At 34.9% G+C, this 21,885-nt stretch overlaps 1 protein-coding gene across 1 annotated transcript in view; it reads right to left on the reverse strand.

The window, feature by feature from the left end:
* The window catches only part of eIF3d1 (eukaryotic translation initiation factor 3 subunit d1), a 63,481-nt gene that overhangs the window by 4,563 nt on the left and 37,033 nt on the right, over positions 1-21,885 (reverse strand). The window contains exons 6-10 of the mRNA XM_089106506.1: positions 21,494-21,644; positions 15,505-15,635; positions 13,639-13,854; positions 5,840-5,982; positions 517-709 (exon numbers count right to left, since the gene is read on the reverse strand). Of these exons, the coding sequence (XP_088962632.1) occupies positions 517-709; positions 5,840-5,982; positions 13,639-13,854; positions 15,505-15,635; positions 21,494-21,644 (834 nt within the window). The remainder of the gene's footprint in view (positions 1-516; positions 710-5,839; positions 5,983-13,638; positions 13,855-15,504; positions 15,636-21,493; positions 21,645-21,885) is intronic.

Here is a 21,885-nt window from a genome sequence, read left to right on the forward strand (position 1 = left end):
GAGATGAATGCTCCCGAGCCACATAATTTTTTTTTAGTAGCAACCACTTTTAAAACTGAAATTGGAAAGGCAGGCCCAAACTAAAATCAATATTCAGTAGCTTGGAAGACCACTTGAGACAACAAAACTTGAAAGTAAATATGTATTTTTACACTGTGAAAATAATTAGGGTGATTTTACAGTGTAAACGGGGTCACATTTCGGACTGTGCTTGCAAACATTGGGGTGCAACCTAAAAAATAGAATATATAGAATTTATATGCGTTTTCGAAGTTTGTCTCATTATGATTTTTAGAATATAATCCCTTTTGAGCTGCACCCTGTAATACCCGTTAAAAAGTCAACCCTATAATACCCGTCTAGCCTCTTCGAAGGCCGTAAAACATTCACCCATTTACACACGAACTGAAATGTACACAATGAGGGAGATATAGGGAGGGGGGAAATAGCCAAAAGTAAAAAAAAAGACAGGAAAGAAGGATCAGAAAGACGAAAGAAGAGGGGGGGGGGTCTCACCTTATTTGGGTCCTTAACGATTAAGAACTTGCCATCATCTTGCTTTATGCAAAGATCAATAATACACCGAAGGATACCCCAAGCGTTGTCCATATTCAAGTTGATTTGATTGGCGAAGTCAGTTGGCCTAAATTGTTGGATACCCAAAACCACATGAGATCCTGGATCTTTGACAGAGCGTCGAGAAACATACCTAGGACAGAAGAGAACATGAAATATAGGCTATTGAAACATAATTCCAAAAACAACCACAAATACATCCCAAAACCACATGAGATCTTGGATCTCTGACAGAGCTTCGAGAAACATACCTAGGACAGAAGAGAACATGAAATATAGGCTATTGAAACATAATTCCAAAAACAACCACAAATACATCCCAAAACCATATGAGATCTCGGATCTCTGACAGCGCGCCGAGAAACATATCTAGGACAGAAGAGATCATGAAATATAGGTTTTTGAAACATAATTCTAAAACCACAACCACAAATATATCCCAAAGCCACATGAGATCCTGTGTCTCTGACAGATCGTCGAGATTCATACCTAGGACAGAAGAGAAGATCAAATATAGGTTGTTGAAACATAATCGAACGTTTCTTTTAGTTGACGGGGATGGAGACGGAGAGAGCACCCGCGGAGGGACACTGACATGTGAGTCGTGATTCAATAGACAGTGACTTGCAGTCAAAATAAAACTCATATGCAACATATTTCATCAATTATACATAAAATATAAAACAGAATCTTAAGAACAGAATTTAGCATTTGCAAGTAGTAACAAAGAAGATATTTATGCTGCGACATAACATTGTCGTGGGGAAACTACAAATTTTATATTTTTGCTCCTTTTTGGAGGGGGTCTCAAAACACTAACAAGAAGAAGGAACAATGCCATGGAAAAACAAATATGAAAACTGCTCACAATTTCGTAACACACCAAAAAATTAAGCTTTTCCAAATTTAGCTACTCCTGGAAATGTGCTCCTGTCGTTTTCAGGATTTTTTTTTCGCGTGGGGGGATGTTACAGAAGGGATTTTTTGGGGGAGGGGAATTACGAAAAAAAAAACACTTTAAAAACGCATCAAAAGCTTGGTTATATATTTTCCTTACGTTTTTACGAGCCGGACAAACATTTCAGGTGGTTCAATCACATATCCCTCCCCCCTGGACACGGTTTTGCCACCCCTCCCCCCTTCTTCAGGAGAATACCCCGCAGGAGCTCGTAGCATACATCCTAAGTTTTGGATATGTTTTTCTATGGATTTTTTTGGAGGGGAGGGGGAATCCTTCAAACCAATCTGCCCCAACCACCAGCACTTGCGCAGGTGTACGACGAAATATTATTTAAGTATACATATTAGCTAAGTCAAAATTCTATACAGTCACAAAATCCATCCAAACATTAAACCTCGAAAAGACCTGATAGACTTCTACCCTTTTTTGGGATCGGGAGAGTCAGTGTAATCACACGAGGACATCAACATCTCAATCTTAAATGAGAGCATTTAAACAGCCAATAAATGATGAAATTCTGAAAGATTGGTTTCCATTTGTTCAACATGGAATAATAAGAAATCTTAAGCATGAATACTAGCATAGTAGGATTTTCGTATCCTATTATTTTCGACATGAGTGTATATCAGAATCGACTCGAAAACTCCCACCAGAAAATCTTCTAGCCAAAATCTATTAAACGAGAGGCCTCTCGGAACAAGTTCATAGCAAAGTACTTCTAGATAGAATTACTTAGATTTTGGCACTTGTTTCTCGAAACTTTCTTATAGATTGGTCCTCAAATCAGCTTTTGGATTTAAGGCTATCTACTGGTATATTGTAGTACAGAATTTAGAAGCCTGAAAAATCAATCCTAAACTCAAAATCAGCTATTGAAAAAGTATTTTTAGGCTGACTTATCTGTGTTTTGGTTATTTTTTTCCCAAAACCTTTTTATGGGTTGGTCTTTAAATAGAATTTTGGATATTGGGGTATGTGCTGATATATACGATGGCATACACGATCCGAAAGACAAACAAAATCAGCTCAAAACAGTTCCCAAAAAAGCATTCTTAGGTTTAAGTATATGCTTTTTAGCATTAATTTCACAAATTTCCCCATGGATTGGTCCTTATATAAAATTTTGGATGTATGGTCATGCGCCAGAATATATCAGTCACAAAACATTCCTATAGGTTGATCTTTATATTAACGTTTGGGTATAAGACTGCACGGGTAGAGAACAGAGTACAATCGGAAAGCCTATCAAAATCAGTCTGCAACTCGAAATCAGTAGCTGAAAAAGTAATTTTAGGGTGAATTACTCGGATTTTGGCATTTCAATCGCAGAATTTTTCTGTGGGTTGATCTTTACATTAGAATTTGGGTACACGGCTATGTACGGGCATAGAGCAGTGTACAATCGAAAAGCCTATCAAAATGAGTCTGAAACTCAAAATCAGTTAATGAAAGAGTATTTTTAAGCTACATTTGTGAATATTTACCAATCCTAAATAGCTTGGCCACGCAAACTGAAGATACAATGAACAAAACAGGGTTATCCTTTAAGCGCAAAAATCCCTCTCTTAATCCTTCATGGCCCAAGGGGGAGTACAACTGTACCCCAGGGTGTAATTTTTTTTATTTTTTGTACTTTTTTTTGGATATAAGCACAATTCCTTTTAGGACTTTTATTTATTTATAATTGCCCACAGGATACATATAGCTATAACCTACCGGTCTTTAGGCCGCTCCCAGCGGACATAGGAAGATACGGGTTCCAGTCCTTATAGGCTGGCGAGAGCGGATATAATATTTTGACTCTATTAGACGCTATCGGTTAGGAGCGTCCAAACGTACATCATTGTCCTCATGTGTTATCACTCTATTCAGGTTGCAGACTTAGAAGGTTGTAGCTATAGTCAGGCCGCTAGCCTAGAGGCCTACAACTGTAGGCCCTCGTGCTCTCGCTGGCATGTCACTTGATTTCTAGCAGTAACCAGTGGAAGATAATTATATCGACAGTACTAACCTAGTCATTTACATGTAGGCTCTATTTAGGTGTATTTAGCTATTTACACTATATCAATCAATCAATGAGGATTTAAAATCGTGCAATCAATAAAAATCGTACATATAGTACAGCGGAAGCACTGCAAATGTTAAATTTGGCAGAACACAGATATAGAGACAAAACTGTAAAAAATGTATCAGCATTTAGATAGTAGACATATTAACAAAATTTAGCTTTCAAACGTGGTATTTACCCTAAGAACTGTGAAAAACAAATGGGGTACAGTTGTACCCTCTGTGGGCTTAAGCGGCATATATTTGATCTTGGGTTTTGAAAGGTTAAAGAGTTTCCTATAGATAGTTGAGTATAGTTTTTAAGCATACTTAAGAAAGTAAACTTTTAGAAAATTTCTGAATTTTGAGGAAGAATAAGTTAGAGGTGGAACATTCTTAGTGTTGTTAGCTTGTGGGCATACTTTTTTTTAGTCTTTAAGTAATATCCTTCTGATCTCAGCTGATTTGTAGAAGTAAAGTTTGCGGCCATTGATTGTCAAAAGAAAAGTTGTTGTCAAAGAATAGCGTAATTGTGATCACAGATATTGAAAAATGAATGAATAAGGCTCATAAGAAAACAATTAAAAAGTGCTACAAAGATAGCTAAATAATTGATGTTATTCAAGGTCTATAACAAACACATCAAAAAGTTATATTGGCTTCAGATTGTTTTCCCTAACTCATACATTCTTTTCATATATAATTCTTATCTCTATATAATATAATTAATATAAATTCATAATTCATACATATAATTTAATTCTCATATCTAATTCTTTCATATACAATGCAAGTTATATAACTACGACTAATTTCATGTGTTCCCACACAGTTTGTATCAACAGTACAAGTTACATAAAAGACGTTGTTTTTCCGTTTCATGTATGAGGCTAACGTCAAATTTTGTTGGAGTTATGACTTGTCTATGTGCTATTCTTGTCTCTTGAGCTGACAGAGCCACCTGATCTCCAGCAATGTCTTTTGATAGGTATCCGTCTTGAACCTTATGCTGCTAGCTCTGCTGGTGGTGAGGTATATATTGATTAAAAGTTTTTATTGGTTCTTCTTATCATAATCATCAGTATTATTAGGAGGAAGGGGTAGGACAGAATTGACTCGGAATTCTGCTCATTAAAGGATGCCTTTATATTGAATGCTGCCAGCCGTAGTTGAATTGCTCTGGATTTCAGCTTCAGGGTTTCGCACCTTTTTGACAAAGACAAGAATAACACTTTTCGCTAATATCTTCCCCATATACTCAGTTGAGGAGCAACTAGAGGCTCCGGAGAGAGAAATGGCATTATAGGAACTAAGACCTATACTTTCTAAATCAAGATTTTCCCACATTCTTACATTTTCTGCAGAAAATTTGTGGCTAGAACACACTTATTGTAAAAACCAATAATTTTTCAAATTCTTTAAATAATATCAACCCTCTCCCTTCCATAGTTTTTTTTCACCAATACAAGTGCCAATTGTCGCTGGCTAGAGTGAGGGTTAAGATTTTTCTTTTTCTGTCATTTTAAACTTAAATACAGCTCCCTGTATTGTGTGAAATACATCACCCCCTTCCAGTTTTTTTTTCTAAAAAATCAGCTTCGGGACTTGAAGAGGAAAACATTAAAACATATATGCATATGCAGATGTAAATAAATAAAAATAAAAAACGTACTCATATTTCATGTGGTCAGACCCAGGTCAAGTAGGCTTGACTATAACTTCTGCGTCTCGTAGGTTTTATTTTGTAATGCTTCCTCTTTTGCTATAATGGAACATCTCTTCCATCCCATTTTCTTCACTTTGATTTCTTTTAACATTCCTCACTTGTTTTTTTTTGTTATTGGCATTTAAAAGAATACAAAAACGAAAATACAAAAACAAATTTTAAATAGTAAACAAACTTATCCGTCACATGAGGATTTCAGAACAAGTCATTAAAAAGCTATATACAAATTAAAAAAAAAAAAAAAAAAAAAAAATGATCAGAGCAGTTCTGTGTCACGTTTATTCTATTTCGCAATGCTTTGTTGTTTTTTTTTAAAGAGTAACCTCTTTTTCTTTTTTTTTCTTTATTTTAACTTGCTTTAATATTCAATAGTTGGCTTCTGCGTGATTGGTATTTAAAAAAAAAAAAAAAAAAAAAAAAAAAAAAAAAAAAAAAAAACACACATACACACAAATGAAATAAGCTTCAAATAAAGATAAAACACAGAAAACCCCTACAAAGACATAAATAATAGGATAACAAAACCTTACCCGAATTTCATTTGGTCAGAGCCGGCCAGTAGGGACTGAACTGTCCATTTAGCTAATTTGTTTGCATTATTTTTTAATTCTTGGGCCAAGACAGCCCCCCGCTGAGAATCAAGCTTCTGTCGCCAGTCAACACCACCACCAAACTATAAGCAAATTAGAATTAAATTATTATTTAATTAGCATTTTATTTATACTGGTGTTCTATTTTCTCGTTGTCCTCGGTTAGTTGCAAACCCTCACAACTTGGCTTTTTGGAGGCTGCTGAGTGAATGGGCCTGTGTGTTTTTCGTTTTTTTTTGGGGTTCTAGGATTTGGTTTTTAACAGTTTTTTGTGTTCTATTCCGGAGAAAATTAAAAAGGCTTTTGTACCGTAAGGGTGCCTAGTTCATTTTTCTTATTACTCCTACAGAATATGCTGATGGGAGATTTGTTGTTTTTTCAATTTTTTGAACGGTTGTTCTTTTTTTAAATACTTAAGAGTGTGTTGCCAACCCGCTCCAAATATTTTTATAACTTTTGCATTTAAGTTTATACATATTCTTTTTTTTACAAATTAAATTTTATTGTCAATATAATTGAGTTCAGTACTGTCCGACACATTAATGTTGCTCCCTGATTTCCTTCACATCATCGCTGGTTACACCTGTTTTTTGAGACCATAAACTCAACCAAGTTGAAGATCAAACTTCTGTCACCAGTCAAAATTACCCATCTACCAAACTACCATCATACCCATCTACCCAAATTACCTATCTACCAAACTGTTATCCACACATTAAAATATGTTCATCTTAGGGTTAAAATACCGATTCATTCTTTGAAAAGGAACAATTTTTTTTTTTTTTTTTTTTTTTTTTTTTTTTTTTCGGACAAAAACACGTGGATTTATAGTAAAATCAATTGCAAGCTTGACTTAGTTCTTTATGTTAGTAATTCGTTCTGGCTTTTTTGTTGGCTATGTGTGTACACTAGTAAAACATAACAAGAACAAGTTGTGTTATGAAAAAACTAGTGTACAAACTGTTTATATAGCAACGGTTTTATAGCCAATAGTTTCAATGAAAGGAAACTAAAGCTGATCAAGTCCGTGCAAAACAAAGCTGAAAAAAGACTAACTATAAAAGGGATGAAATAATATAAAAAGTATGAATTAAAAAAGCATAAAAGTAAACTAAATTATATAAAATAAAAAGAATAAAAAAATAAAACAAAAAGTATACTTTAAAAAAACAAGCAAACATGATTAAAAGCCAAAACTGAAAATATTTGAAGATATAAAACATAACTTTTACAGAATTAAAAATAAATAAATAAATAAAAAACATAAAAAACGCCCTAAAACGACTTTCAAATCAAAGATAATTTTTTTTTTTAATTTCAAACTTAAAATTTTAGTTTGTTTGGATGTGTTACATTCTGTAAAATCAACGATGAATCAAAAAAAAAAAAAAAAAAAAAAAGAAGAAGCACCAAGAGAAAATGGTGACTAGTATAAGGTAAAATCCGTTGGTTACATTTAAGCCCTTTTCTCATTGAAAGAATAAAGAATAACCAAACATGGCAACATACCTCCCGAATACTGCGAGTTTTCAATAAGTAAAAAGAACAAAAATAATATAATATTTCTCTGAGGTTTACCTTTTTTTAAGTTTAAAATTATAAGTGCCAAGGACATTAGAATCGAAACATTCTCACCCCCCTGGCTCCATCTTTGATCTATTCGTACCCAAAAACCTTAGTTTCTCTAAAAATTTATTTTGGTTGTTATACAACTATTAAGATTTTTTCGTTGGGTAAATTCTCTCCGTTGTTGCCACAATTGAATCGTGAAAAGAGGCAAGCGAAAACTTTTCTTGTTTACAAACGAGTCCAACCAAACGTTTTTAACACCCAATTTATCTGCAGCTAATCGTTGACCAATGCAACAGTCAATCGGTGATAAATCATCATATTCAGTTGGACTATTGAAACAATATAGGTTAGTGGGAATATGCTGAAAATAAGGAGTATATGTAATATTTTTAAATCAGAAGAAAATAAGGATTCTATTGACATGTCAAATACTAAAGAAACAAATATAACAGAATAGGATAGCCTCAATAAAAAAGGATAAGGATTCTCTTGTGTCATTGCTGGCGCATGGGGCATCGAATTGACGTTTCAGCTGCTGGGTCTTTTTTTTTACAGGAACAAGTTGCAAGCTTGTCGCCCAACCTTTTCTGCGGCTGGGATCGAACCCAGGGCTACGTATTGCCAAGCATGAATTGAAATTATCAATTATTTTGCACTAGGTTACATCAATACATGACTAATTGTAGATAGAAAGAGAAAAGCCAGAGAAAAAAAGAGTATTAATCCACTAAACTACAACAAGGTTGGATAGCCCTAAATGGTCTTTCCAAAAATAAGTTTTTGTAGGTAAGTCAATTAGCTAATAATTTGAAGTTTTTATTCTGGGTTAATGTTAATACTATCCATGGTAATGCTTAGCTTAGACATATCACAGTGTTGTCTTTTGCTACAGCAGTCAAGAAAGTTAAACTCCTTTGAGCTCCACGGGGATAAATATTTTGTTTTTCCATCATCTTCTACTAATTTTTCACACACGTTCCTCATTTTCAAACATTGAGCCCACTAAGCGAAAAACTAACTAACTGCACATGAAGGTTTTTTTTCATGAAAATTGAGTTACCTGGTTTTCCTGTTGTTTTTTTTTAAGACGTATACGGCTCAGTTAGTTTCCACTTACTAATTTGAAGAATCAGACTTCATTTTAGTGTCCTTTGTGCTTTAAAGTTTTAGTTGCGTCACATCCGGCGAAAATCAATGATGAAAAAAGAAAACGCAAAAAGAAAAAGTGTAAAAAGAAAACGCTGACCAGTGTAAATCAGAATCGAAAGCCTTTTCTCAATTAAAAAAAGAAGAAACAAACATGGCTAAAAAAACCTCTTGAATGCTGTGTCTGAAAAAGTCTTAAATTATATAGCCTAATTTTATAACACGCAAAACAACATATAAACACAAACTAATATGATTTCCACATTAAATGATTTTTCTTCTTATCTTTAAGCGACAAGCTGAAAATTTTAATTTCTTTTGTTGCTTCATAATTAGCAGTTCTTTGGACAGCGAAGGACTGGTATGTTTTGTGGTGCCGTAGTGGGATTGACCTCTGCTTGGTAATAGAGAGCCTGGTGTACGATGAGATTATGAGGAAACGTCTTCATAATAATCCAAAATGTGGTTTAGACCTTCAAAAACTAAAACTTCGAGGTATTTTATAAAAGTAGAAAGAAAGTAAGCAAAGGAGGTATTATGAATTTCAGAAAATCTCCAAACCAAATGAGATGATATAAAACAAGACAGGATGCCAGGCGAAAGGGGAAACAATGTCATACACTGCCTTTTTGTCGCAACCGTCTTGACAAAGCAAAATTAAATGAAAGCCCTAGAAAAGAAGATCGACTTCTGGTACCAAGTCCCGCGGATTGTTGCAGCAACTGTGACCCCACTGCGGAGCAACACATGCAATCATATTTGACAGAAAATTAATTTCTAAGGGACGGAAATCCCTTATCAAGTTTGCAGTGTGTTACGATTATTCTGACTAATTATTTGCCAGGCTAATTTCAGTGTCTTAGGTTTTAGTTTGAAACTGCTTGTGATATTTTAAGTCAACATATAAATTTGCATGACGATGGCTATGGCTGTGATTTTTATATGTTTACTGTCTTATCTTTTATTATGACAAGAACTACCACTGATCGGCATAACCGTGTAAGGCGTTTGACACTATACTAAAATCACTTGGTTAACGCGTAATTAGAGAACTTCTTAAATAAGCTCTATGTGCACAAAGTAATCATCAAACAATGTATCCACACTGTTTCTGCTATTATATGTATTAAGACTGTATTATTTAATGTGGTAAATGAAAAACCGTGAGAAGGTAAAAAATTTTATTTCTTAGTGTACAGTTCATTTTTTGATGTAGATGAGTGCAGGTCTTCTTATTTACTTTGCATGGCATTAAACGTTTAAAGTATGTTAGACGCCAAAATCGAAATATTTAAAAAAAAAAAAATCAAACCAATCGGAGCTTTGGTTTTGAAATAAGGATTTCCGGTACTGTTTCTCAAATATTTGAGAGAGATACGGAAACTAAGCTTATCTCTTCGAAGAGATAATACAAAATAAGATCAGTATTCAAATTTATTTAATTTCTAAAAAGTTAAATTTTAAAGCTAGGGCATTTTACCAAATATAGCGAATTCGAAAAATCAAAACTTCATAATAGAAAAAGTCACAGAAGGAACTTTCCTTTGGAAAAACCAATATAGGTTCCAATTCTTAGAAGACCAAGATTTGTCTATCCACGCCAGAAAAAAATTCTACCTTTTCTAAAATAAATACTACTAACAACTCACCGCAAAACCAAGCCGCCTGAGGCCAACACAGCTAAGTACGCTCCTCCTCCATTCCAGTCTATTGAAAGCATTCCTCCTTACACCCTCAAACGAACTTTCCATTTCCCTTAAATCTTTCTTTATGACATCCTCTCACCCCAACCGCAGACGACCTGCTTTCCGTTTAGCCGCAGACGGTTGGCCGAAAAAGACAATCTTCGGCAATCTGTCATCATTCATCCGCAGAACATGCCCTAGCCATCTCAACCTTTCCCTCATTATAGCTCTAGAAAACGGGACTGAACCACACTTTTCGGACAGCCTACTGTTTGAAATATGGTCAGTCAGCCAGGTATCCAGAACAATCAGTAGGCAATTTCTCTGGAAAACATCTAGCAAACCTTCATCCGTTTTTCGGACTGCCCATGCTTCAGAATCATATTTGACCACTGTCATCACTGTAGCTTCTAATAGTCAATCTCAGTTTGCAGACTTATATTCCTATTCTTTCAAACTTTTTTCAACTGTGAAAAAACACCTTCAGCCTTGTCTATTCTACTTTTAACATCTTCACTGCTCCCAACATCTTTACTAATAAAACTACCAAGGTAAGTGAAGCTGTCCACCTGATCAATCTTTTCGTTACCCAACGTCACCATTTCATCTTCACTTTTCGTAGCCTTAGCGACTCAGTCTTCTTATTAATTAATTTCCCAACCTATTCTAGCACCCTGAACTCGCAAAACCTATAAGAGTTCATTCATTTTGCTCACACTTTCATCTAGGATGCTTAATCAGCATAATCTAAGTCCAGGAAAGTTTTTCCTCCCGATTTGATTCTGTTTTCCCATTGCCTTTCCTGTGCTCCTTAAAACAAAGTCCATCAAAATAATCCATATAAAGGGGGATAGAACACAACCCTGCTCAACTTCTGATTTAATACGAAACCAGCTGCTAACCTCATTTCCTACCTTAACCGCAGCAGTGTTATTCTCTTACGTAACACTAATCACTTTAACGTATTTGTCTCGTATAAAATACAAAGATAAGACCTTCGATAATGCTCTTCTATCAACAGAAACAAACTCTTGCTCATAATCTACAAAACTAAGGACTAAAGGGGTTTGAAGACTCAGTCACTTCTCAATTTGAACCTAGGAGTGAAAAATTTGGTCAACACATTCTCTACCTTTTCTAAAACCGCACTGTTCTCCTCTTATAACTTTGTCTACAGCATGTCTCTGTCTAAAAAGTATCATATTACTAAGTAATTTGCTACCTACAGAGACCAGACTAACGTATTCGTAATCTCAATTAACTTACTTCTAACCTCAGACACCATATTTAAGAAACTCATTTACTACGCTATCAGCACCCGAAGCCTTATTTTTTTCTTTTTTAAATCCTTTTAGTATTGTCGCTAATTCTTCCTCACAAAACAAGTCTTCCTTCACATCCAAGGTATCACACACTTTTTTATATTCCTCTATATCTTTTCCTGCAACTCTATCTCGGTTTAGCACACTTTCAAAATGTTCGGCCCATCTCTCTTTAAGTCTTTCCTTATCATTAATTGTAGCCCTGTTTTTATCTTTAACTGGGGCAGGTCCGGATTGACTACTCCCTCTCAATTTGTTAACATGCCAGTACAATATTTCACTATTATGCTGTCTAGCTGCATCTTCCCGGTCATCGGCAGTTTTATCCATGGTCCGCACTTCACACCTCCTTAATTCATATTTTAATGCTTTCTCCACTTTCTTTACATTCCTCTTGTTTTCATATGATCTATCACTCAAATAATTCTTGTACAAGCCCCTTCTCCCTATTAAACATAAAGCCTTTTCACTAATATTCCTAGCTGCGTTCCTAAATTTCTTCCTTAAGACAGAATAAACAACTTCACAAATTATTTTCCTAAAATTCTTCCATTCATCTTCTATATAGTCAAATTTTTAACTCTCCAGTTTAGTATTCAACTGTTCCTTCCCAAAAAAAATTGATGTCATGAGAACTTTGGAAATTACTTCTAACCGAACGAGGCAATTTCGTATACAAAAAGTTAATGTCATTTTGCGTCCTTTTCAAAGTATAAGTTGGTTAACATACAAAAGGCATCAAATCAAAAATTTTAGAAAACCACCAAAAAATCAAGATGGTCCTTGACTTTTCTAGAAGTATTTCTAAGAAACCTAGAAGAAATACGGAATTATGTTCTCCAGTTCTCAGAGAGATAATTTAATGTTCTGAAGGATTATGACACAATAAAGTTTTGAAAATTTTGCTAGTTTCGCTAGGTTAGTTTTATTTTGACGCCATGTGCAATATGAAAAAAAAAGTTTTTATTTTTTCTGGAAAATTACAGAAAATTTTACAAAATTTTCTATCCCGTTTTATGATTCCCATACACAGAAAAAATTACAATTTTGCTTCGAGCTAGAGACCGCTGATCAAGAGAAAAAGTGACCCTGCGAAAGCAGTGGTGTTGCTGCGCAACACGATTACCCACAACTTCTTACAAGAGCTGGGATTCAGACGTGATGGGTGCAAAAAATTGATAGCGGCCTGAATGTAAAAAATTTGTGATAAAACTAACTTTCTTTTTCGGAAAAAACAAAAACAAAACTAAAAAGAAAAAGCTGACCTACTAGGTTTCATAACTATATATATATATAATATGAAAATGAATCAGGAATGGGTTAAAAATCATTCAGGAACGGTAGCTATTACATTCGTATCTTATCTTAATAGTAAAAGCTTGTGGCAAAAACCCATTCTAGAGAATTTTAAGAAAGAACTTGAAACTACTAAAAAATGGCGTTAGATCGAAATGAAAAGTGGCACCACTGGAATAACCATGGTATTCCAATGGTAGACGGGAGATTGTCCTACGTGCCTCTGGAGACAGAAGAGGGTACAACATCTAGTAAAACCAAAAGAAAGATAGTTCTATGACTTTAGAAAAGGGATTGCTCACCTATGATTGCGTCAGATCAAAATGGCTAAAAATTGGCGTCCAACCGAAATGAGGAGTGACACAATTGTAATTACCATGGCATTTCAATGGTAGACTTCAGATTGTCCTACGTGCCTCTGGAGACAGAGGAGGGTTCAACATCTAGTAAACCCAAAAGAAAGATAGTTCTATGACTTTGGAAAAAGGATTGCTCACCTATGATTGCGTCAGATCGAAATGGCTCAAAAATGGCGTCAGATAGAAATGAGGAGTGGCACCATTGTAATTAGCATGACATTCCAATGGTAGACTGGAGATTGTCCTATGTACCACTGGAGACAGAAAGGGGCCACCGTCTAGTGAACCCAAAAGATAGTTCTATGACTTTGGAAAAGGATTGCTCACCTATGATTAAAGATACAGGGGAGTCAACTTACCCTAGAATCCCACTCATTCAAAGCCTTGATATTAATGAACTGCATTTCTCCAGTAGGGCTAGTCATATAAGCATCATGTTCCGTTCTGGCAATCAAATTGACTCCTTTTCCTAATTCCCATTTTTTATACTTGTAAGCAATGGATCCAACGGAGTCTTTATCTTCTTCTTCAGCTATAAATGGATTAGGATTTTCGAATTTCACCTTCTCAGCGTCCTTAAATGCGAAATTTAATTACGTTTTTAGACAACACTGACTATACATAACATACGACAAAATAAATAAAGAACAAAGAAAAATTATCAGGATTAAAGACAAAGCGAAACAAGGGGAATTTTCAGCCAGTGAATGAAACAAAAAGGTAAAGCACATATTTCGGCAGACATCCATCTTTGCCAAAAAAAAAAAAAAAAAAAAAAAAAAAAAAAAAAAAAAAACTGAGGACGGCTTGGTGAAGGTCTTTACAAAAACGTCTGCTTTATCTTTTGGTTTTATTCACTGACTGAAAATCACACATTTTAAGTTTTTGCTTCTTAATTATTTTCCCTACGTTTTGCTTTTTTCTTTGCAAATCAAAATTTGCAAAGTAGAGATTTGCAAATGTGCATAAAGTACAACGTTATTCCATGGTCTGAATGCAGAAAAAAGGAAGATAAAACGTTAAGGAAGAAAAGGAAGAAAAAAGCTAGTTTTACAATACTAAAAAATATAAACAAAACAAATTCGGCTCCCTGACAGTTATACCCATTCTTACAAAATTCGAAAACGCACAAAAACCATATTATTTAAAAAAGTAATAAATTAGACACAAATTGTGATAGTTTTTAGATTATGAGGGGGGATTTCTGGATCCGAAGCCACCTATCTCGCTGAACATGTTAAGTTCAGCGCTAAGCTATGCTAAACTATGCTAAGTATACAGAGAAAAAAACAGCTTGTTACATTATTTTATGCGATAAGAGACAAATCTGGTTTTGGACAAAACGTCTAACAGAGCAATTAACTTTACCGATAAAAATCCTGCTCGGAAAGAATTATTCTTAAGATTTTTGTTTTATTTCTCACAGAAAGCACAAACCACCATTGCACGGCCTAAAATTCTTATTTGGATTTTTTTTTTGCCAAAATTCTGATCAATATCACTGTTGCATTTTTTATGTGAACACTTTCTATTCGATTTCCTAAAACTCCAAAGAAAAAAAAATAGAACCAAGATTCTGATCAATATCACTGTTGCCAGTTGCCAGCTCCAAAAACTGGACATTAAGTTTAGGTGTACTCAAATGCTAAGTAAAAAAAAGGTACGTCCTACACGGCCATACAGAAACACGGTAGAGATTAAAAAAAAAAAAAAAAAAAAAAAAAAAAAAAAAAAAAACCCAAAAACAAACCTTTCGCTGTCCACCGATAAGGCTCAGATTTGTCGTAAAAAAAAAGAGAAAAAAAACACGAAAGTTGTACTGAACATCTTGGTTCTATTTTTTTTTCTTTGGAGTTTTAGGAAACCGAATAGAAAGTGTTCACATAAAGACAGAAACAAACGCTCTAAAACAAACAGTAACGAGGGAGAGAAGGAGAGAGAGAGAGAGAGAGAGAGAGAGAGAGAGAGAGAGAGAGAGAGAGAGAGAGAGAGAGAGAGAGAGAGAGAGCAAGGGAGAGAGAGAGCAAGGGAGAGAGAGAGCAAGGGAGAGAGAGAGCAAGGGAGAGAGAGAGTAGGAGAGAGAGAGAAGGAGAGAGAGGGGGGGGGGGAGAGAAAGAGAGTGAAAGAAAGGGAAAGAGAGACGAAAACTGATAATAAAATGGAATAATAGACTAGACTTAAAATATAAACTAGAACTAAAAAGCAGTAGAAAATAAAAAAATTACTTGTCTTAGAACTTGTTGAGAGAAGTTATGATTAATAAAAGTAGCTTCCAAAGACAAACTATGTGGGGAGTTGATGTGCTGACCTTCTTCCATTGGGGGGTCGTTGGAGGTCTCACTCACCGTCAATAAATCTGCAAATAAAGATTACAAACATTTTCTTCAAGAAGAAGAAGAAGAAGAAGAAGAAGAAAAAAAAAAAAAAAAAAAAAAAAAAAAAAAAAAAAAACAGAAGAATGATGCCCGTCATACGGACGAGAACAATAAAGTAACTATACCCTGTTAGGAATTGTGCCCTCACTGAACTACTCAATAACAGAATATTGCCAGACAAAAGGAGACGCAAGGATAATTCTAAATACGGGTTTTCTGCCTTACATTAATTTGTAAAAGCAATATCGCTTGATGTCCAACTTCAACACATAATTTTTACACGCAAGAAAAAAAAAGAAAAAAAAAACAGATTGAAAACACAACACAACAAGAATTAGTGTTGTTATTGGAAAACTAGCGTACGAATTGTATATGTAGCAACACTTTCATAGCCAATAGTTTCAATAAAAGGAAACTAAGGCTGATCGTACGTACAAAATCAATGATCACAAAAAATTAAACAAAAACATATCCACACAAATTCGCTCAGCAATATTGCTTTGAGTCAAATTATATATTTTTCTAAAGAGCAGAAAAAAAAATAAAAATTGCTGAATGGAAGTTTCAGTCAGTGCGAGATCGTTGGTCATGTCAGTTTAGTTGGTTATGTGTGTACAGCAGAAAAACACAAGAAAAACAAATTCTGTTACGGAAGAACTAGCGTACAAAATTTTTATATAGCAATGTTTTCATAGCTAATAGTTTCAATAAAAGGAAACTAAAGCTTATTGTACATGCAAAATCAATGCTAAAGCATAATTTAAGTAAAAAATTATCGAAAAAAATTTTATGAGCAAGATCGCTTGGTGTTCAACTACAAAACAAAATTTTTACAAAAAAAAAGTTTCAGTTTCGGCGAAAGTTTAAGTCAGTTCGTATTTGTTGGTCATTATATAAAATAACAAGTTATTTTTTAACTGAAAGTATGGAGCAACATTAAAAACTTAAAACGAACAGAAATTATTATGTATATGAGCGGGGTCGCCCCCTTTATCCCAATTCTTTAAGAATGACTCCTTAATCACAAAGGCCGTTTAATTAGAATAAATAGCTCTTTTAGAAATATTAAAAAAAACTTCAGCGGAAAGAGCTAGGTATTGATTTTCAGTTAAAAAAACTTCTGTAAAATTCCTCCATGGAAAAATCCTACAACGTAACTTACCCCCCCCCCCACCCGCAGAAAAATACCCCTTGAAAACGTCTATATGTTCCCAATCAACATCTATAACCCTATATGCAAACAATGGGCAAAGTTCTTAGCTTACAGCCCTTCCCCCGGGGACTGTGAGGGGTCAAGTCATCCTCAAAGACATAGTTATTAAATATTTCGACTATGCTGAACAAAATGACTGTCTCAAAGTTTTGATCAGATGACTTTGAAGAAAAAAAGAGCATGGGAGGGGGGCTAGCTGTCCTCCAATATTTTTGTTCCCTTAAAAAGGGAACTGAAACTTTTGATTTCTGATCAAAAGAGCTTTCTCCCGAACGTCTACGAACACTGGCTTGATATGATCACCCCTGGAAAAAAAAGACAACACAAAACAAATAAACACGCATCCGTGATCTTTCTTCTGGCAAAAAAAAGAAGCAAAATTCCACTTATTTGCAAATAAGAGTTTGGAACCTCTTCAATAGAGTTCTCTGGTATGCTGAATCTGATTGTGTGATTTTTATTAAGATCACTTGATGTTTTGGGGATGTTTCTCCCTTTTTCAAAAATGGGCAAATTTTCTCAGGCTCGTAACTTTTGACGGATACCATTAAATTTAATGAATTTTACATATTTTGAATAAGCATCAAAACTCATTTTTTTTTGTATGTATCTATTGTTATCAAAACTCTTCTTCTTAGAGTTTCGGTTACTATTGAGCCGCATCGTTCCTTATCTACAGTCTTTTACAGTTCCTTATTTACAGATTATGTATGTATGCTAGGAAAACACAACAAGAATAAGTCTGTTTGTGGAAGAACTAGCATATATTCTGTTAATATAGCAGCGCTTTCATAGCCAACCAATAGTTCCGAAAAAAAAAAATAAAGCTGATCGTACGTGCAAAATCAAAGCTAAAGCATAATTTAAGCAAAAAACTATTGATCAAAATTCTCTAAGCAATAGCGCTTGATGTTTAACTTTAAAACACAATTTTTAGAGAAAAAAAAAACTTAAACTTGGCCGAGTGAGTTTCAGATTTTGTCGGTCCTGTGATTTTACGTTGGTTATGTATTATTACCCGAATTATAAAAAAAGAAAACTAAAAAAGACAGAGTTGAAGTTACAGGCAATTTGATTTCACTGGGTATATCATTTCCTTTTGTTATGTGTGTACACTAAGAAAACACAACAAGAATTAGTGTTGTTATTGATAAACTAGCGTACGAATTGTTAATGTAGCAACGATTTCATAGCCAATAGTTTCAATAAAAGGAAACTAAGGCTGATCGTACGTGCAAAATCAATGCTAAAGCATAATTTAATTAAAAAAACATTGACCAAAATTCTCTAAGCAATATCGCTTGATGTTTAACTATAAAACATAATTTTTACAGGGCAAAAAAAAAAAAACTTTCAAGGAGTAATAAATGATTTTTCAGATTTAAATATGTGCCTTTTTTGTAAAATTTTTTTGAAAATGGCAGTGTGAAAGTTTCAGTCACTTCGTTTTCGTTGGTTTTGTCATTTTCATTGGTTATGAGTATACACTAGGAAAACACAACAAAAATATTTTTATTCTGTAAGAACTAGTAAACAAACTGTTTATATAGCAACGGTTTTATAACTAATAGTTTCATTAAAGGAAACTAAAGCAGATCAAGCCCGTGAAAATCAATACTAAAGCATCATTTAAGTAAAAAAAAATATCGACCACAATTCTCTGAGAAATATCGCTTGGTGTTCAACTACAAAACACAATTTTACAGGGCAAACAAAAAACGGCAGACAGAAAGTTTCAGTCACTTCGTTTTCGTTGGTTATGTCATTTTCATTTGTTATATGTGTATATGTTACCGCGATTGTCTGAAATCAAGGAGGCACACTTGTGCCTCTATAAAGAGGCGACCCACCACAATGTTAAGCGATTTCTGGTCCTAGAGGTCGCAGAGACGGCGGCAATCGCATTTTGTAGCCCAAGCTCAATCTAAGAAACTTGCAAAATTTCATCCTCCTCCGACTTTCTCTTCATGGGGTAAACTGGGCCGGAAATTTCGACCCTCCCACCACAGCCCCCCTTTAACGTTGTCCGATTGGGCTCAAATTTAGAGGTTAAGCTTGACTCGGGCCCAGGAGCTCATACTCAAAATTTCCGCTGAATCAGATCACTCCTTTCCTGTTTTAAAAAAACCAAATATAGCCACTTAAAATTCATCTATCATCATTTCTTTTTTTTTCTTATCCACGCCTATAGGCCACAGTTGGAAACTGATCTAGGTGAATGAGGAATCATTCGAAGCAGAATTTGACCTGTTAGGGTCTTTTGATATTTTGAGACCAAAAAAATTATCCTCCCAATTTACATTTTCGAGAAAATTCGCTGTCCTATAAAAACCCGCGATAAGCAGGCTAGCCTGGGAAAATGTAGATTCGCTTTCCTATAAAAATCCGCAAGCAATTTCCGGTCCAAGTAGTCACAGAGAGACAGTGGCACTCGCATTTTGTAGCCCAAGCTCAAACTAAGAAACGTGCAAAATTTCACTCCCCTCAGACTTTATCAAGGAGGCACACTTGTGCCTCTATAAAGAGGCGACCCACCACAATGTTAAGCGATTTCAGGTCCTAGAGGCCGCAGAGAGACGGCGGTGATCGCATTTTGTAGCCAAAGCTCAAACTAAGAAACCTGCAAAATTTCATCCTCCTCCAACTTTGTATTCATGGGGTAAACTGGGCCGGAAGTTTCGACCCTCCCACCGCAGTCCCCCCTTTGACGTTGTCCGATTGGGCTGAAATTTAAAGGTTAAGCTTTCCTAGGGCCCGGGAGCTTATCCTCGAAATTTCAGCTCAATCTGATCACTCCTTCCCTGTTTTAAAAAAACCAAATATAGCCACTTAAAATTCATTTCTCTTTTTTTTTTGTTATACACGCCTAAAGGCCACAGTTGGCAACTGATCCGGGTGAATGAGGACTCATTCGAAGCAGAATTCGAGCTGTTAGGGCTTTTTGATATTTTCAGACCGAAAAAATCATCCCCCGAATTTACATTTACGAAAAAACTCGTTTTCCTATAATAGCCCATGTTAATTTTTCCCACCACAACCCCCTTTAACGTTGTCTGATCGGGATGAAATTTAGAAGATAACTTTTTCTAAGGCCTGGAAGCCTATCCTCGAAATTTCAGCTCAATTTGATTACTCCTTCCCTGTTTTCCATGAACCAAATATCAAGTTTTACGGGGATTTGCTTGCTTTAAAAAATAAATTACCTTTACTAAAAAACAATTATAAGTGCGCCTTTTTAGTCCAACGGTCAAGAATCGTGACTCTCAGGCGCGCAACCTGGGTTCGTTTCACAGTCAGAGAAAATTTTTTATATACTGAATTTACAGTTTAAAAAAGAAACTCAGTTTCTTTTTTAAATAACTCCTGACATGATCAGCAAACAGTTAGTCAAGCAATAATAAGTAATAAACTGTACAAAAACGTGCAGAAATTATTTGAAAAAAACTAAGTTTTCTAAAGAGTTAAAGAGGCTGAGTTACAAGGTCGAACCTTAAAACGTACAGGGATTAGGAGGCACAGTTGGGGGGCTGCCGCCCCTCCCAACCCCCCGCTTTCGCAGCCTTTAAATAAAAAAAAAGTTTTTTAAACTGAAAGTAAGGAGCGACATTAAATCTTAAAACGAACAGAAATTATTCTGTATATGAAAGAGGATGTGCCCTCCTCAACGCCTCGCTCTTTACGCTAAAGTTTTTATTGTTTAAAAAAAGAGTTGTGAGAAAGTCAAACTTTAGCGTAAAGAGCGAGGCGTTGAGGAGGGCACAGTCCCTTTCATATACGGAATAATTTCTGTTCGTTTTAAGATTTAATGTCGCTCCTTACTGTCAGTTTAAAAAACTTTTTTTTATTTAAAGGCTGCGACAGCGGGGATTTGGGGGGGCAGCCCCCCAACTGTGCCTCCTAATCCCTGTACGTTTTAAGGTTCGACCTTGTAAATCAGCCTCTTTAACTCTTTAGAAAACGTAGTTTTTTTCAAATAATCTGATTAAAGTCGACATTCACCAGTGAATGTTCGAAATTTCTTTTTCTCTGGTTGGATTCAATTAGCTTTGCGAGTCAGCTTTTTCAGTCTTATGCAAGTTATGATGGTAAAAGTTAAAGTTAGGTTAAATTATGTAAGTTTAGGTTAGGTCACATTGGGCTCTAAATATCAAAATGGGTTAAAAACCTAAGCTAACCCAACCTAACCTTGCCTAGCACAATCTAATCTGTTCTAAGTTAACCTGTCATCACCAAACCTTGCACTAAATTGAAAAAGTTGACTGGCAATGCTGACTAAATCCAAGGAGAAAAAAGGTATTTTGGACATTCACCGGTGAATATCAAAATTCACCAATTTGCGGACATTCACGGTAACACATACACTAGGAAAACAACAAGAATTAGTTTTGTTCTGTAAAAACTAGTGTACAAACTGTTTATATAGCAGTGGTTTTATAATTAATAGTTTCATTAAAAGGAAACTAAAGCTGATCAAGCCCGAGCAAAATCAATGCTGAAAAAAAAATCATTCAAAATTAGCTGAGCAATATCAAGCGATTGTCGTAATTTTAATATAATCTATCAGAACTTATCTTACAAAAAAGTAATTGTAATAAATAAAAGCTTTATAAAAATCAATGAACAAACCTAGATCAGAGGCATCTCTTTTGTCGAAAAATAATCTTCCCTGAATTTTGTTGACAACAATGTCCCAACTATAGTTACTCCTTGTGCAGCACATAAGAGCTGACAAAATCAAGTCAGTGCCAAATACATTGCCGTCGGTTTCTTTCAGCAACTAAAAAAGAATACATAAACACATTAATACATAATGCATTGTCTATTCATGAAATCAGAAAGGGGTAAGCGATTACAGGATGATAAAAACGAATGAGTTAAAAATTCAAGCTACATAATTGGTTGGCTAGAAGAAAGTCATTAAACACAAAAAAAACGACAAATATCCTTGTGCATTACATCAGAGGTGCAAAATTAAGACAGTTTTTTAACAACCCTTTTTTTTTTTTCAACAACTATAA

This window comes from Artemia sp. Qi Xiang Cuo, chromosome 20, assembly GCF_049724085.1.
Source record: "Artemia sp. Qi Xiang Cuo chromosome 20, ASM4972408v1, whole genome shotgun sequence".
Lineage (NCBI taxonomy): Eukaryota > Metazoa > Arthropoda > Branchiopoda > Anostraca > Artemiidae > Artemia > Artemia sp. Qi Xiang Cuo.